Source organism: Callorhinus ursinus, unplaced genomic scaffold (genome assembly GCF_003265705.2).
Source record: "Callorhinus ursinus isolate GAN/ISIS: 27379988/994484 unplaced genomic scaffold, GSC_fseal_2.0 scaffold57, whole genome shotgun sequence".
NCBI lineage: Eukaryota > Metazoa > Chordata > Mammalia > Carnivora > Otariidae > Callorhinus > Callorhinus ursinus.
This window is the reverse complement of record NW_027397119.1, coordinates 8,471,932-8,487,991: the sequence shown is the minus strand read 5'-3', so window position 1 is coordinate 8,487,991 and position 16,060 is coordinate 8,471,932. Positions and strand designations below refer to the sequence as shown.

At 55.8% G+C, this 16,060-nt stretch overlaps 1 protein-coding gene across 3 annotated transcripts in view; it reads right to left on the bottom strand.

Moving 5' to 3' along the window:
• Positions 1-16,060, bottom strand: part of MFSD4A (major facilitator superfamily domain containing 4A) — a 32,605-nt gene that overhangs the window by 10,813 nt on the left and 5,732 nt on the right. For all 3 annotated transcript variants that reach the window (XM_025855200.2, XM_025855201.2, XM_025855202.2), the window contains exons 2-7: positions 11,424-11,622; positions 10,761-11,021; positions 7,506-7,674; positions 6,951-7,066; positions 5,470-5,643; positions 712-859 (exon numbers count right to left, since the gene is read on the bottom strand). In XM_025855200.2, coding sequence (XP_025710985.1) covers positions 712-859; positions 5,470-5,643; positions 6,951-7,066; positions 7,506-7,674; positions 10,761-11,021; positions 11,424-11,622 — 1,067 coding nt within the window. The remainder of the gene's footprint in view (positions 1-711; positions 860-5,469; positions 5,644-6,950; positions 7,067-7,505; positions 7,675-10,760; positions 11,022-11,423; positions 11,623-16,060) is intronic.

Sequence of the window (16,060 nt, the reverse complement as noted above, 5' to 3'; positions counted from 1 at the left end):
CCCTGCTCCTCCCCTAAAGAAATCACTCCTCTTCATCGCTGGTTTTCTGACACCCTAGGGCACTCTAGTGACTTCTAAGGGTAATGTTAAATGTTCAAAACGTAATTATTTTTAATTAACTCATTTAAAAAAAGGATCTTTGCTATAGAAAGGGAGGGAGATTAGTGGAGAGAATTTGAGGTTTCTGACATCAAAGAACCCCATCGTCACAACCCCAAATCGTGTGGAGCCGCTGTTCTATTCCTCTAGGCTTCCAAAAACATCCACAGGCGCAGCAAAGCAAGGAGGTACTATTACTGATAAGGAATCAACCCCTTTCCTAGGCCATCCCTTTCCTGTGCCACTTTGCTGGTCTTTGGACTTGGAATTTCCAGCACAGCGTGATACACCAAATGCCAGCGCTGGGTCAGGGGACGTTACCACGGGAGAAGAAAACAGGAAAGAGAAGCTTACTGCTTCTCAGGGGCCTGCAATCACGTGACACAGGTATAAAGCTGAATGGGGAAAAAGCCACGTGGGTCAGAAGAGGCCCACCTGTGAAGCGGTTCCCAGCAGAGTCAGGAGGGGAGCGTGCATTTCTGGGAGGTGGCAGGGCAGTGATGGAGCTGGAATATACCACAGGAAGACCGGGGCAGGGGCGGGGGGGGGGGGGGAAGGGCGTGGCACCCAGCCAGGGGGGACGCTTGTGGCTCTGTGCCCCCGCACACCCACCTTTGTACTGCAGAATGTCCTCCGTGTAGGCTAGCATGCTGGGGAAGGTGCTGCTGAGGAACAGGCCCAGGCTGGCTGTCCCCACGAACAGGAAGGCGACGTTGTAGGAGAAAACGAGAAGTACCAGGAACGTCATCACCACGCCGACCTTTAACAGCAGAAATGGAGGCTACTAGCAATTGGGAGAAGCTGGGCCTCAGGCTCCTGACTTGGAAGGGTCCACTCTGACCCCAAAACGGCGCTGTGTGACCAGGACGCCTCCCTGTGGACTATGTGGGGACTGCATCTTCCCCAGCCTTGTCTCTGCGGAGGAAGCCCCGGGGAATGGAAGACTGCGGACAGGGGTGGGCAGGAGCCGCCCAGACAGCCAGGCAGATGGCCTTCCGTCCACACTTCAGAAGTGCTTGGCCAGGCAGTGCTGCCTGTTCCCAAGGTCTTGTCTGTGAGCTCGGGGAATCCCAGCCAAGCCATCAGCTCTCCGCCCTCCACTCCTCATGAAGACGATCTGCTTTGCTTGCCCTAAAAGCCATGAGTTGGCAGAGGAAGTCCAGGGTAGCAGGAGAGGCCTCGAGGGCTGGGGCAGTCTGGCACCCCCCAGCTTCAGCTCAGACTCCAACCTGTGAGCAGATGCCAACCTGTGGTTAGAGGCCCCCAGGATGGACTCAGGGGTCAGAGATCTTTCTAGTTCAGGAAGGGTCTCTGTCACATGGGCATATTTTTGTTAAATCACGCTTTTCCTAAATTCCTTAAAAATGTTTTTATGTCAGCATTGAATACTTTTTAATGCAAAACGCCGCTGGGAAGAAACTCAGGCAGCTGGGGTCTGGAGGGAAAAGACCCAGGTGTAAGTACCAAGTCTGGGGCTTTGAAGTCCTTGATCTCTCTGATTCGAGCCCCCGAGTCTGCAAAATGGGTTACCAAAGCTACCCTGGAGAGTGGTGGAGAAATGATAGCAATGCAGGGGCCCTTAAACTTTGACTCTTTAGACAACGATCAGTCCTAGTGTTTGTGTGTTTTGAGCTTTCCTTAATGTCTGCAGACATAAGGATCTTCCACAGAAAACCAGGGCTTTCAGGTAAAAATCTCCTGGGTGAGTACCTGTTTCTAAAAAGAAAAAGATAAAATTCTAGAGCAGAGAGCTAGAAGGTGTGAAAGAAACCACATCCAGGGGCGCCTGGGTGGCTCAGTCGTTAAACATCTGCCTTCGGCTCAGGTCATGATCTCAGGGTCCTGGGATAGAGCCCCCCGTATTGGTCTCCCTGCTCCACAGGAAGCCTGCTTCTCCCTCTCCCACTCCCCCTGCTTGTGTTCCCTCTCTCACTGTGTCTCTGTCAAATAAATAAATAAAATCTTAAAAAAAAAAAAAAAAAGAAAGAAAGAAACCGCATCCAGCCCCACCCGCACCCTGGCCGATTGACAGATGAACGGAGCCCACGCAGAGGGAGGAGGGAAGGGACAGTCACCCTCCCCAGCAGATCCCAGGGACCTGCTCCAGCTGGAGGAACGAAGCCAGGGATTGCAACCCATGAGCTCCCTACCCTTCACCTTTCTTTACCAGCCCCTCAATCTCTGCTGCGAAATCTCTCCGTCTCAGACTGAGACTCAGAGGCCTTGTCAGCAAAGAGTTGCTGCCCTAGAGGGGGGCCACGGCAAATGGCGGCTGAAGGGGACACACGCTCTTCCCAATGGAGAAGCAAAGCAAAAGACTTCTCTCATGCAGTAAAAATGCGAAAGCAGTAGACACATTTAAGCTTCCAAATGTAATGTATTTCTTTGGCAAAGAAAATGGCCCCATAGTCTCACTGCTCTTTCTTCCTCCTCTGCTTAATCTTCAAATGTTGGCATGGCCCCAGCCCCTCCTGGCTCTTCTTTGTCTGCATTCCCTGTTGGTCCAGCGCCATGCTTTCAAATATCTCTATGCCCAGCCTCTTAAACCCATCCCTCCAGCCACGACCTGTGTCCGGAGCTCCAGACTTGCATGTAATACTGCCCCTTTGATAGGTGACTGGCTAACCGACACGGTGGTCCAAACAGAACTTGGCCTTTCCTCCCCCAAAATGACTCCCCTGCCCATCAGTGAATGGCATCCCCATCCACCCAGCAGACAGGCCCTGTAACTAAGGTAGTCCTTGATTCCTTATTCCCTCCCCTCCCACATTCAGGCCAAGGGCAAGTCCCATCAACTCCACCCAAAAAATGTTGTAGACTCTTGTACTTCTCCAGACCCATCCTGACCACCCTCATCTACGTCTTGTGCCTGGACTGCAAGAGGGGGCTCCTCTTCGTCTTCCTGCAGCCCCTCCTAGATCGACTCTCCCGCAGGACAGGGGAGTGTGCTTTTGAAATACAAAGCAGATCATGTCCATTCTCTGCTTAACACCTTCTGAAGGCCTGCCTTTCTCCCGCTTTGAATAAAACCCCAAACCTGGCTTACAAGACCTTGCAGGGCCTAGCCCCCATGTCTGCTGCCCCAACCTGTCTTCTTTGCTCCCCGTCGCTGACCTGGCGCACTGTGCTCCCACCCAGTTAACTCCCCCTGCGGGCCTTTCAACCAGCGGTGCCCTCTGCCCAGACCACCTCCGCCACTCATGGCACTGGAATCTTCTTGAGAGTCAGCTCCCAACTGATATGCCTGGGGCGGGACCAGGGCTTTGAAGATACTGCTCTGCTCCCCTCCTGCCGCCTGGCCACCCCATTTTCAAACCAGACATTTGCAGGCAAGCCATGAAGAGTCACCCTGAAAATCTCCAGACTTGGGGGAGTTTGAAAAATACCTCGCTTCTTTTAGCCTGGGTGACAGAAGACTGAGCATGCCCAGGGCCAACTGCAACTCCACCAAGAAGCCCTCCTCCCACTCGGCCTGCTTCCCACCTGCCACCCAACCTCATCTTGACCCTCCCCTGCCCATCTTCTTCCCTAGCTGGTTGTGAGCTCAGAGGCAGAGACTCCCCCTGCGGCTCCCCACAGGCCCTGCATGAACTGCATATTCATTCACCAGGAAGTGGTTGTGGAGACCCAGGAGAACAGAGAGCAAGGTGACTGTTAATTTAAACATGAGAGGACCTCTCGGAAGAAGTCACAGTGACTACGGGACAGTCACTGGGCAGGTGCAGCGCCAGGGAACTCACTCAGGGCTGTTGAACGGTAATCCTGATGGGGTGCCCCCCAAAGGCAGCTGAAAAGCCCTGAAAACGATCCAGACGCCAAGGCTCCTCTCTGCACCCCGAGTCAGAATCTCTGGGGGAGGGGCCTGGGAATCTGTATTTTCCGAAAGCTTCGCTAATGTATTTGGCAGTGTCTAGGATAGTGTTTTCCCAGACTTGCTTGATGACACGAACCCCCTGGGGTGTTGGTTAAATATATAGATTGCTAGGTTCCCTCCCCTGGACATTCTGGTTCATGAAGTCTGGGCTGGGCCCAGGAATCTGAGTTTCTTTTTAAAAACAAGCAGTCCAGGTACAATTTTTATCATCAGTGCCTAAATCATGTGGGGGCTTCAGTGCTCTTCTCCCCCCAGACACAGAGTCCCACTCCACCATCCTCTGTCTAAGCAGCTGGCCTTAGGTCCCTCAGAGGCTGGCTGGCCACCAGCAGCGCACGTACCCTGACTCTTCTCCACCCCAGGACTTGGGGAGTCTGCTCCTTCCCTGGGGCACCACCTTGGCCCCCTCTTCACAGCTTCACACTCCCTTCTCCACCGCTCTCCATCCCCATTCCCATCCTGGGGCCTTCCTCTCTGACAATGGGATCTGCCCGGACCCCGCAGACAGACAGAACTCTCTCCCACTCAGAAATATTTGCAATGGTCACACCTCCACTTCTCATCTGCCTCTCCCTCTTGAGTTTGGCCTCTACACATACTATCTCCCAACTACAGTGAACCGAAATTTCTTTCCTAAAAGTCATCGACCAGCACAAGGCCAAGTATAAAGTCCTTTCTTGGAGCTCATGGTCTCTGATCTCTGTAGCCCCAGCATTATTTCCTGACCCCCTTTCCGCAGGAAACTCAACCCAAGGAAGTACTTTTTGACAGTGGATTGGGCTACCAGGAGAGGGAGTGAGTTCCCCATCACTGCAGGTATTTAAGCAGACTGTGGACTCCCTGGAGGAGACGTTTAGAGTGGCGATTGGAGCCCTGGAGGGAGGCTGGGCTAGATGAACTTACAGGAATCTGTAATCTAGACCCTTTGTCTTAGATGGTGACATTGACACACATCAGGTCGAAGGTCTGACCCTGCTGCTTGGGCCTTCCAGGCAGGCTGGTTCCCTGAGTGCCATCCTCCATTAAAAAAGTCTGGCTACTAAGAGTCATCTGGGAGAGTTTCCAAATGCAGATTCTGAGGCTCCAGCCCTGAGATGGTGATTCTGAAGGCCAGGGGATCCCTGACCTCCGCCGGCCATGGGGCTCTGCCAGCTGGGCGTCAAGGTGACACAGGAGGACCAAGGCCAGCACCTGCTTCATTTGTACTCTTGGCAGGTTGTGCACTGGGATCTGTTCCACTCACAGCAATAACCACCTCCTACAGCCCCTTTCTTTTATGGGTACGAAATCAGAGGCCCCGAGAGGAAAAGGGTGGGCTCCCCCTTCTAGATTTCCATCCCTTCCTCACCAGCATCTCTCGCTTCTGCTCCCCTCCCTCTACAACGTTCCCACCCTGTTGGCAGAGTCCAGTCCCGAGCAAATGTCCTGGGGCAGTGGTAGGGTGGAGGATTGAATAGTCCTCCTGTGCTTCCAAGAAGAGAAAGGAGACCACTTACCACATTGATGAAAACCATGGTGGCTGGCTTCACTTTGGAGGAGATGGGAATGGAGATGAGCCGACCCAGGGTGATGAAGCCCCAGAAGAGGCTGGGGAGGTAACCAGCCACCTTGTGCCCCACAGAGAGTGGTTTCTCCACTGCATAGCTGTACACAAAGGCTGAATACTCCCCCTGTGGAGAGACAGGCCCTGCTGAGCACACCTGCAGGGCAGCTGGACCCTCAGAAAAGGAAACCCAGGTTGGGGGCAGGGGTGCTGAGGGCCGAGGAAGGACTGGTCCTGCTCCGAGAGGCTCAATAAAAGGGGGGGCTTGGAGCCAGGATCACATGACACCTGCAGGCCCGAGCTGAGGATAGGACCCATGGTGCACAGCTTATAGACTGCACCTGCCCAGAGGTGCAGGCCTAGGGATGCGGTGGCGGGCTGGGGGGAGAAGGGGTGTCTCTGGGTCTCCACAGGGCGTCCCGAGAGGTCTGGGCATACAGGCACTGCTCCCCATCCCTCAGCCAGAGCAGACTTCTACCACGTGTCTTATTTATGAGGATTCCACAGAAGGTTTATTATCGAATGAAGGGTACTACAGCTGAAAAAAAGGGGCGTAAGAGTGTCTCATCTGACAGATGAGGGGGGCAGCGAGAAGTGAGCTGCCTGAGGCCACACGGAGAGTTGGAAGTCAGCCAGTGCCAGCACGAGTATTTTCCACTGGGTCCTCTGTTTCTTAGGGCCTTCTCTTTGGAGAGTCCCTGATATGGCCACCAATTACTCAATTAGCCATTCAAAAGGATCCTGACGTAATCCTAAGAGACTTCTGGGAAAAGACACTAACTAGTGTAACAGAGCTCACTAGTAGAATACAGAGCTGGGCCCAGGTCCGGCCTGTAGTTTATTTACGACATGGCTCGAGAAGCCTGGGTTTGGAATGTGTTCCAGGAAGCGGAGTGCCCTCGGGTTTACATGGCAGGACCTCTACCTTGAGGAATAGGGCCCTGCCCCTTTACTTATTTATTTTTTAAAAAGATTTATTTATTTGAGAGACAGTGTGTGCACAAGCGGTGGGGAGGGGGAGGGCCAGAGGGAGAGGGAGAAGCAGGTTCCCCACTGAGCCGGGAGGCCGACGGAGGGCTCGAACCCAGGACCCCAGGATCGTGACCTGAGCCGAAAGCAGACGCTTCACCAACTGAGCCAGCCAGGTGCCCCTGGGCTCTGCCCCTTTAAAAAAAAAAATGTGGGTAGCCCGCCCTTGGTAACAAACCAGAGAAGCCGCTAGCCACAGAGTTAAGGAAAAGAAAGACAATGGGCTGGGACAGAAGACCCTAGTTCCAAGGGACTGTGAACAACTCTGCAGTCTCCCCCAGGACTTTTATTTAGCGTAAATGTTTGAATCGACTGTACTAAGGTGAGGTCCCCAGGAAACTTTGATGCCTCCCTCTTTCTCTTGCTACTCCCAGCTGGAGTCTCAGGGGAGGAGGGCAGGCTCACCGTCATCCCGTCCGTCATGAACAGGACCAGGGCCGCTGTGATGTGGATGGCGAAGAACGAATAAGGGGCCCCTTTGAAGTTCCTCCTCTGGCAGCAGCTGAACAGGTCTTCGTGGCCTGGATGAGACACAAGGGCAGGGGTGAGTCTCAGCTTCTGCTCCCTCCCCTCTGCAGGCCCAGGGGAAGCGGCTGGCAGGTAGAGAGCCTGGCAGAATGGGGGCCACGTACTGCCTCCCACCTTCTATTAGCTTCCAACCACCTGTTAGGGACAGCCCCTGTCCATCTCAGTCCCGGTGGAAGCAAGACTCTGAGAGATCCAGTAACTTGGCCCAGGTCACACAGGCTGGCTCAGGCAGAACAGAGGCTGGAGCCAAAAGCCTGCCTTCCCCATGCTTTCAGCCAGGTCGCTCCAGCCCTTGCCCCGTGAGACTATCAGTGCCCATGGCTTCTTTCCAGACACGATTGCCTGGGATCTACGATCACCCTCCAGTGGAAGGGGTCACCAGGGAAGCCTCGGTGTGGGGCCGTGGGCGGGAAAGTTCATTAGGGCCCCCACCTGGGTGTGGCTGAAACTTTGGGGGCAGGGAGGAGGCATCTTCCTTCTCAGGAGGTTGTGTCTCCAGGGCGAGCTCATCTGCAGACAGGAGCAGGGGTCTCCTCTGAGGACAGCAGGCCAGCAGCCGCTCTTTGGACAGCAGAAACAGCACGGCCATGGGCACCGGGAGCTGCGGGGCGGGCAGAGGGTCAGGAGAGCCCTGTTGCCATCAGGCTGGCCCCTTCCCGTGCCTAGCCCACTGCACACACCTCCACACGGTCAAACGGCGTGTCCGCCCAGTCCTAATGGAAGGCAGCTCTTTTCCAAAGGTGTCCACCTAAGGGCTGTCCCTGGCTAATGCCGCCAGGTGTATTGACCCAGGGCTGACTGGTTTAATTGCGGCCCAACCTTAACCACATCCGTTTTCCTAAAGACAGCTCCTTGTCACATGCAAAACTTGGACTCACACCAGGCCTCTGGTACAGGAGAGGTGCCAGAGATAAACTCGTTTCTAAGATCCTTATCCTGAAGGTGCCCCCACACTCCTTCATGCTGCTAGATCACGTGACACTTTACAACAGTTTGCTTTTGTTGATTATCCCCATTTTCCAGATGGGGCAACCGAGGCTCAAAGTTACCACTTAGTCATAACCCGTTACAACGGAGAGAGCCCACTGTAAGGTAGAGAGCCTTACAATGGGTCTGTAAGCTACAGACCCAGAGACCGTTGGTGCCTGGTCACAGGGCTGACGTGCGGCAGAGCTGGACTGGAGTCGGGACGCCCTGACTCAGTCTGGGGCCAACGCCCCCTCAGGGCTTGCCTGGGTGCTGTTATACCCGAGGAGGTACAGAGCCTGTCCTCAGGCCTTGTGTCCAAACCGGAAAGCTGAGACATGCGCTGCTTTTGACTGAAAGATGCGTGCTCCGAGCAATACGCACGCACAAGCCAGTGTGCCCTGCCCTACTATTTACACTAAGCCGCTCGGGTTTCATGAGCCCCCAGAGCGATGAGAAATGTCTCCTGCCTTTGCGGTTGCCTAGAGAAGCCTCTGCTGCCTCCCTCAGGTGCCTGGCCTGCATCTAACCACCCTCGCTGCCAGGAAGCTCTTCATCAAGCCCGACCTCTGCCCTTCCTGCCACAACTTCATCCCGGTTCCTTTCACTCAGGAAAGAGAGGAAGCCCGGGGAGCTGCGGAGGCTCCCCACAAGCCCCGGGGCCCCTCCGGCCTGACAGGCGAGGCCGCTGTGGACGTGGGAGGCAGCAGGGCCCGTGCGGCACTGAGGGGGGTCTCCCCATCCCTGGGGGCAGGCTGGCGCAGCGGGGCATTTTCCCGGGGGGTCCCCCACCCCAAAACATCGGCCTGGTGCTGACACCTCCCTGCGGGCACCTTGGGAGCCTCCCTCCCCACTCGAAGATGCGTCCAGGTCAGACATGCCTGGGCAGCACCGCACAGCAGGCCCGAGTGGGAGGAGACGACTCCCCCCTCGGCCCTCAGGAGTCCGGGTCTGATGGGGGAGACCAGCCCTCCCTCCAGTCTGATGGGGGAAACAGGAAACCCTCACGCAGAGGCCTGCCTCGGCAGAGTGCCTGAGTGAAGGCCAAGGGGAAACAGCTGTAAAGAGCCTGGTCACTGCAAGCGGGGCTTTCCAGGGAGGCGGGTGGTGGCAAGGACTTCCAGGGGGATTGGCTGCTGTGGCCCGGTTAGAACACACCCTGCCTTTGTAAGAAGCCCATTCAGAGGAGGCAAGCTCCACCTTCAAAGTCAGAGAGTGCTGGGTGGGCTCTGCGTGTGTGTGGTTGCTTGCGTGTGGGTGTGTGTACACGCGTACCCACAAGCATGCACAGCCCCATTCTCTTCTGTGGTGGACTGTTTATCTTCAGAAACAAACCAGTATAAAAAGTCCGGACATCCTGCAGCAAACAAAGTGCCTCCAGTCTGCACCTCGTGGGGCAAGAGAAAACAGACCTCCGCTTAAACTGGACCTTCCGGCTTCCCGGTCCCGGCGTCTCAGCTTCGACATTGTATGGACGGTGCTCCTGCCCCTCACAGGTGCCCCCTTGGCAGCCACAGGCCCAAAGCTGTGTTGTTTCCAAAGCAATGATTGGCAGGGGCAGCAAATGGAAAGAGCAAGAGAGGGGCGTGGGGTTTTGAGAGCCCCGAGGGAAGACTCTGGTACACGGAAAGTTAGAGAAGAAAGGAAAAATGAGCACTGACTCTGGGGCAGCAGGAAGGGGGTCTGTGCGGGGAGTCAGGGTTCCAGCCTGGCCAGTGTCTTCCTAGGCACTTCTCAGGCCCTTGAGCCAGGGACGGTATGCCACCCCCCACCCCCGCTCTGCTGCTCTGTGGGACCCCTCTCAGTGTGATATGCACCGCATCGCTTTGAGGCCCAACAGCAGCTGGGTGCCTGAACCCAGCCTGCCTGCCTCTGGAGGGGTGACAAGTCTGCCCGGAGCCGACAGAGGCCCTCAGTCGTGACAAGCCATCTGATGTCTCCACCCCACAGCCAGGCAAATGGTCCCGGGGAACACTGGGTCCACATCCCCAGCCCAGGCTGTGCTGGTGTTCCTGACAGTGCTTCCCAAGCTGGAGAAAGGGCAGAGATGTCTCCCCACCTGTGCCTCGGGCCCCAGCCTGGCCTCCTGGGGGGAGGAAGGGGCACCTGTCTTGGGTTGCAGAGCACCAGAGGTTTTCAGCCAGAGACAGAGTCAGACTGACAGGGGAGGATGGCGGCTGGAGTGCCGAGCGGCCTCACAGGCACAGTGAGTGGTCTCTCCACTCTGCTCCATGGCAGCCTTGGTGGGGGCAGGATCCCTCAGAGGTTATCTTGTCCGTGCCCTGGCCTCCACAGGAGCCCACCTCACAGCAGGGCACAGGGGAATCCCACCGGCGATTAAGGGCCCCAGGGAAGAGCCTGACATGTCCTGCAGGGTTCTGTCCCAGGATCTACTTCATCTGGCTTTGGAGGAAAAGAGCTGGTTTCCCATGGAGCCTCAGATGGCTTGAAAGTGGACGCTGATTCCATTGTGCTAAACCTGCTCGCGGCTTTATCTCCCTTGAGATCACCATCATGGATTGTCACAACCGAGGACCTTCGAGTCGATCTCCTGTGACCCCCCCCTTCGCATTCAGTGTTCCCACTCCCTTGCCTTCCCGAGGGCGCACTTCAGGCCAGCACATTGCTCCGAATCAGAAGACTCCACCCTGGGAGCTGGTATGGGCTGGCAGGTGTGGCTGCCCACTTGTCCCCACCCAGCCCTGCCCTCGTCACACTCACATTGATCAGGGCCATGATCCAGAAGGCATACGACACACGGGTCCCTGTTCCATCCTGTGGAGGCAACCTGGAGAGCGACTGGTTGGACCACCGCCATGCCTCAGCATGGTGCTGGCCCAGGACCCTGGACGCATGGAAGAGGTGACTGCCGGCGGTGCTGTTGGCCGTGCCATTGGCAGGCAAGCAGTTGGCCTCAGACAGGAAGGGGTCGGCAATCAGGGGGCTCAGCAGGGCACCGAAGCCCACAAAGAAATGGAGAACCTGGGGAGCGAAGAGAAGTGGTATGGGTGTGTGTGGGGGGGAGGGGATGGCTCAGGCTTCCTACTCCGTCCCCCACTTTGTGTCCCATCTGGGGAGCCCTTGCCTGGCCCTAGAGTGGGGAGCAATAGGGAAGCAGGAGAGGTGAGGAGAGAAGTTCCTCTCAACTACCTTCTTGGCCTGAGATAACTTGGGGCTTGATAAAGGGAAAGGCTAGACAAGAAGAGAAATACAGAGAGGGGGAAGGAGGCCAGAAAACAGCAAGCCCTCCCATCCTGCCATCACGGGCACTCTCAGTTTACAAAGACACCTAGCCCCGGGGAGGGGACCGGGAGAGGAGGCCAGGACCCAGGGAGCTCCCCGTGGCCTCCCACCACCCAGCCCCATGCCCGCGTGTGGGCTCACCTGGAGGAAGATGGCCGAGTCCTTCTGGTAGATCCTCACCAGCTGCATGTTGGCCACGGTGTCGATGCAGCCCATGGCTAGGCCCGCCAGCGCCATGACAGAGGCCAGCACCTTCACGTCTCGACATAAGGGGATGACAGCAAACACCAGGGAGATGGCCAGGGAAGACGTGAAGAGGGCCCATAGTGACTGGGCCAGGCTGCAACAGCAGAGGGCTGAGGTCAGCGGAGGGGCCTGTGGCCTTCAAATACAGAGCCCTCCCTGTTCTCCCCTTGCTGGGCAGCCTCAGGGAAGCCTCTGGTAGAAGCGGGGAGGGGGCTGCGGAAGGAGCTCTGTCATTAGCTAGGGGCTTGCCAGCGAGATGTTTCTTGTGGCCCGGTCTTCTCAGGTAGCAATCCCTACCTCACGGCGCGGCTGTAAGAACTCAGGAGACTGTGTGAGGTGGCACACAATATGCACTAAACAGAGGGTAACTGCTACTGTTTAACCTACAAGCAATTTTAAATTGTTTACTTAGAGGGGCGCCTGGCTGGCTCAGTCGGTAGAGTCATGTGACTCTTGATCTTGGGGTTGTGAGTTTGAGCCCCACGCTGGGCGGAAAGGTGACTTAAAAATAAAATCTTGAAAATAATAAATAAATTGTTCACTTATAAACTATTGTATACAAAGATATTTCTGTCCGTCTCATGGATGTGTGAGGGTCATCTGCTTTGAGCATCTCCAGGGTACTGTGTCATCTGCGTGCAACTGTGGAGATGGGACCCGGGGTGGAACCCGAACCCCTCCCCTCACCAACTGGGCTGCAATGTGCTCTCCCCACACAGGAATGGCAAAACGGCCAGACCCTTCGCAGGTGCCAACTAAGCCACCTGAACCAAAGCCCACAGCCAAGGTATTTGGGTAATTTAGCACCCTCCCCAACCCTGCCCCCCCCCCCCCCCCCCCCCTTGGGGAGAGATCTTGGCTCTGCAAGTTTCTGGAAGGGAGGCCCTGTGGTTGTCCCCAGTGAGGGGTGTCTGGGAGGTGACCTTCCTGCAGAGGAGTTCAAAACAGGCAGGCTGAGGGCCTGTTCGCTGTGAGTGAGTGAGTGAGTGAGTGAGTGAATGGAACATCTAGGGCTCTGTCAAGGTCTTGTTGGGACACCCTACCTAATAAACAGACTCTGAGAAAGGATGCCTTGTGTTTTCTGGAACCACTCTGAAAGGCTAATGTGGGTGAAGGACACTGGGTAGCAAGAAGGTTCTGGGGATGCCTGGCTGGCTCAGTTGGCAGAACATACTACTCTTGATCTCAGAGTTGTGAGTTCAAGCACCACATTGGGCATGAAGCTTACTTAAAAAAAAAGGTTCTGGAAGAGAGAGTTTATAAAGGAAATTTATCAGATTATGAAAAGTTGTTCTGGCAGCTAGACCTGGTGAGGTGGCAAGGGTGTGTGGCAAGAAGACCTGAGTTTCCGGCACATTAAGGAAAAGAGGGAGGCCCCCAGGAGAGCTCTCAGCTACGTCTTTCCCCAGAAGGTCTTGCTTCTGACCCCCGTGGCCCTCTGCTTCTCCTTTTGGCCCATCTTTGATTAAATCCTTTATCAGAAGGCCTCTGCTGATAGCAATAGTTCGTTATTTTCTCTTTTCTTGCTTCCAGGCTGATCTGCTGGGGAGATCACTGATCACAACCCCTGCCTGTTCCCAACTCTGTGTGAGCAGGGAGTGGGGACTCCCTCCACCCTTCACCCTGGCCACTAGGAGGAGGACAGGGAGGGTGGTGTCACAGGGAGACCTGTTCAGGTCTCTCCCAGCCCCCGTTCCCCCTGGCACCCTTGCTCTGTGGGACCCCAGAACTGACAGCCTGGGCGGCCCACTGAGCTTCATGCATTTCTGCCTCCTGCAACCTGGCCTCGAGTCTCCTGTTGCTCCCTGGCATCTGGCACAGAGGGGATGCCCACATCTCCACGGGTGATGAAAATGGCAGGCTTCTCATGACTGCTTGCTCTCTCTTTCCCTTTCCTTTGCCTGCACAAGATGGACTAGGCAGCCTCCTGGCAGGCCTGACTTCAGGGATAGCAAGAGGGTCCTCTCTCACCCCCTCAACTGTTCTCCCCATTGAGCTGGCGCATGGGATGGGGTGACCTTTCCACCACCTGGCTCACCACTCTGCGGTAAAGCGTGGATGCCCCAAGTCAAGTGCTCAGACTCTCTTGAAGAGTTAACACATTATCATTGTTGCCCTGAAAAACCTGCAGGGCCATCTGGGTGGCTCAGTTGGTTAAGTGTCTGCCTTCAGCTCAGGCCCTGATCTCAGAGTCCTGGGATCGAGAGCCCTCTTCAGGCTCAGTGAAGAGTCTGTTGTTCCCCCCTCTCCCTCTGCACCCCCCCACCATGCTCTTGCTCTCAAAAACAAAAACAAAAACAAAAAACCAGCCCTTAGCAAAGTCCTGAGGGAAAGGGACCTGGATCAGCAAGTAAGAACGGGAAGGAGAGCTGTGAGAAAGGAAAATGCATACTAACATTTGTGTACAGGCCCAAGGTGGTAGGCTTTGCGACTGTGCCTGTTGGACCCACAAGTAAACTAAGGCTGAGAAAGACTAAGAAAGTAGCTGACATTCTGGGACTCAAACAAACCCAGGTCTTCGTCTTGATAATCCCTAGGCCATGCTGCTTTTCCACGGAGGAAAGAGAGATGGGGGGGCGGGGAGGGAGGGAGTGTGTGTGTGTGTGTGTGTGTGTGTGTGCATGTGCGTGTGCGTGTGTGTGTGTGTGTGTGTGTGTGTGTGTGTGTGTGTGTGAAAGGGTCATGTGGTGCTGGGCCACAGACCCCCGCCAGGCTGGGGAGGGGGGCGGCCAGGAGGGAGCAGGAGACCAGAGTCTGCAGAGCCTGGAACGGCAGGCTTGGGAAGCAGCGGTGAACAGCTGCGGTGGCTGGAACATGAGCCCCCAAGGGTCCCTCTGCGGGTGTTCCGGCAGCTGCAAACCCTTCCTCTGCTAACTGCTGGCTGAGACCAGCTTCCCAAGGCATCTGCGGCAGCCTGTTCACTGCGGGCGCTTGCCTGTCCCCATGCTCAGCCCAGAGCTGCTGTTCCCTCCGGAGATGCTGCCCATTGCCGCTCAAATGAGAAAAGTGCTTGAGGAAGGCTTGCCTCGTCACCCCACACGGGACGGCCAGGAGACTTAGGGGGCTGACGCGGGAGTCGTGGGGGGTGACACAGAGAGAGGCAGAGGCAGAGACAGAGGCCCAAGATAAAGCCTTAGGTCTGGCCAGGATGCCGGTAGAGAAGCAGGAGGCTGGGGAAGGGATGGAGAAGGGGCATGGTCGCGGTGGGCTGCCCCGTCTGGGCCTCTTCTCTCCCCCCATTTGCACCTTCTCACCTTATCATTCTGGAGAAGGACACTCAATGCCCACAGGGAAGATTTTTGTTCCCAGGCTCAGGGACAGGCAGGAAAGGATGAGAAAACAGAAAGCGTAGGCTGGAAGGAAACTGGCCCAGGAAGGCCCCGTCCTGCACCTCCTGCAAACCCCTGGGGCATGATTTGGACCTGCCGCCTACCAACTGGGGCTGGGGAGGGCAAAGCCCATCTTGGGCCTGCGGCTCCTGGGCACCGGGGGATGGAGACGTGTTGTGTTTCCATCCCAGCAACTGCCTGCCCTCCCCAGTTGCTTCAGCAGGGCTGTGCTGGGCATTCCAAAACTCAGCTTGAACACATTTCTTTAGAAAGGCATACTGCTGCCAAGAGAAAAGAAGTCCCAGATACATCCCAGAGCCAGACTGAAATACACTAATTGGTTTGGTCACTTAATGGTTTGGTCAACGGCCCCTTCCAGGAACGTGGGTAATTGAGAATTAGGGAATAATCATGTCAAAACAGCGTTGGCAGCACAAATGTAGTAGGATGTATAATTGGACTGGTCCTAGAGTATAAAAGTGCCAAATCACTATGTTGTACACTTGAAACTGATATAATACGTATGTCAACTATACTTCAACCGAAAATTAAAAATTAAAAAAAAGACTGGTCCTAGACCTAATTCTGCCACTTCCCAGCGGGCAGCTTGGGGCAAGGCATTTACACACAGCCCCTCTGAGCCTTTAGGGGTGAATACCTAGCTCCTTTATGAAACGGGGATAGTAAGCTCTACCTCCTGAGGCTGCCAAGTGCAGTCAGTGTGTTGTTACAGTCTTCTGCTCACTCCCTGGGATCTTCCCCTGGCCACTGGCAGCCCCCCTCCCCGATGCTTACCTCCTCCCTGCCAGCCACCAGGCCTCAGGAAGTATGCTCCACAGCCCCCCAGTTCCCCAGCCAGGCCCTGACTCTGTTCCTAGGGCAGAGCCTGCTGGTCTGGGGTGACCATGGGAGGTTGGTCCAGGAACTGCTACAGTGGCAGCAAGGACCCACCCATCATTTCATAGATCAGGAGCTGAGCCCAGACAGGGGAAGAGAGTCAGGATCCAGTTTTTGACTCCCAGTCCAGGCAAAGGCCAGCATTGTGTCATTGATCTTCCCTCCCCTGGTCCTGGGCTCAGAGGTTAATTCAAGCCAGTGAGAGAGGGAGGCCCCACTAGCCTGAAGGTCTGGGGAGGTGCAGGAACAGCTCAGACAGTTTAAGGAACCCCTCCTGGGGGAAGCCTGAGAAATGTCCAAGTTACT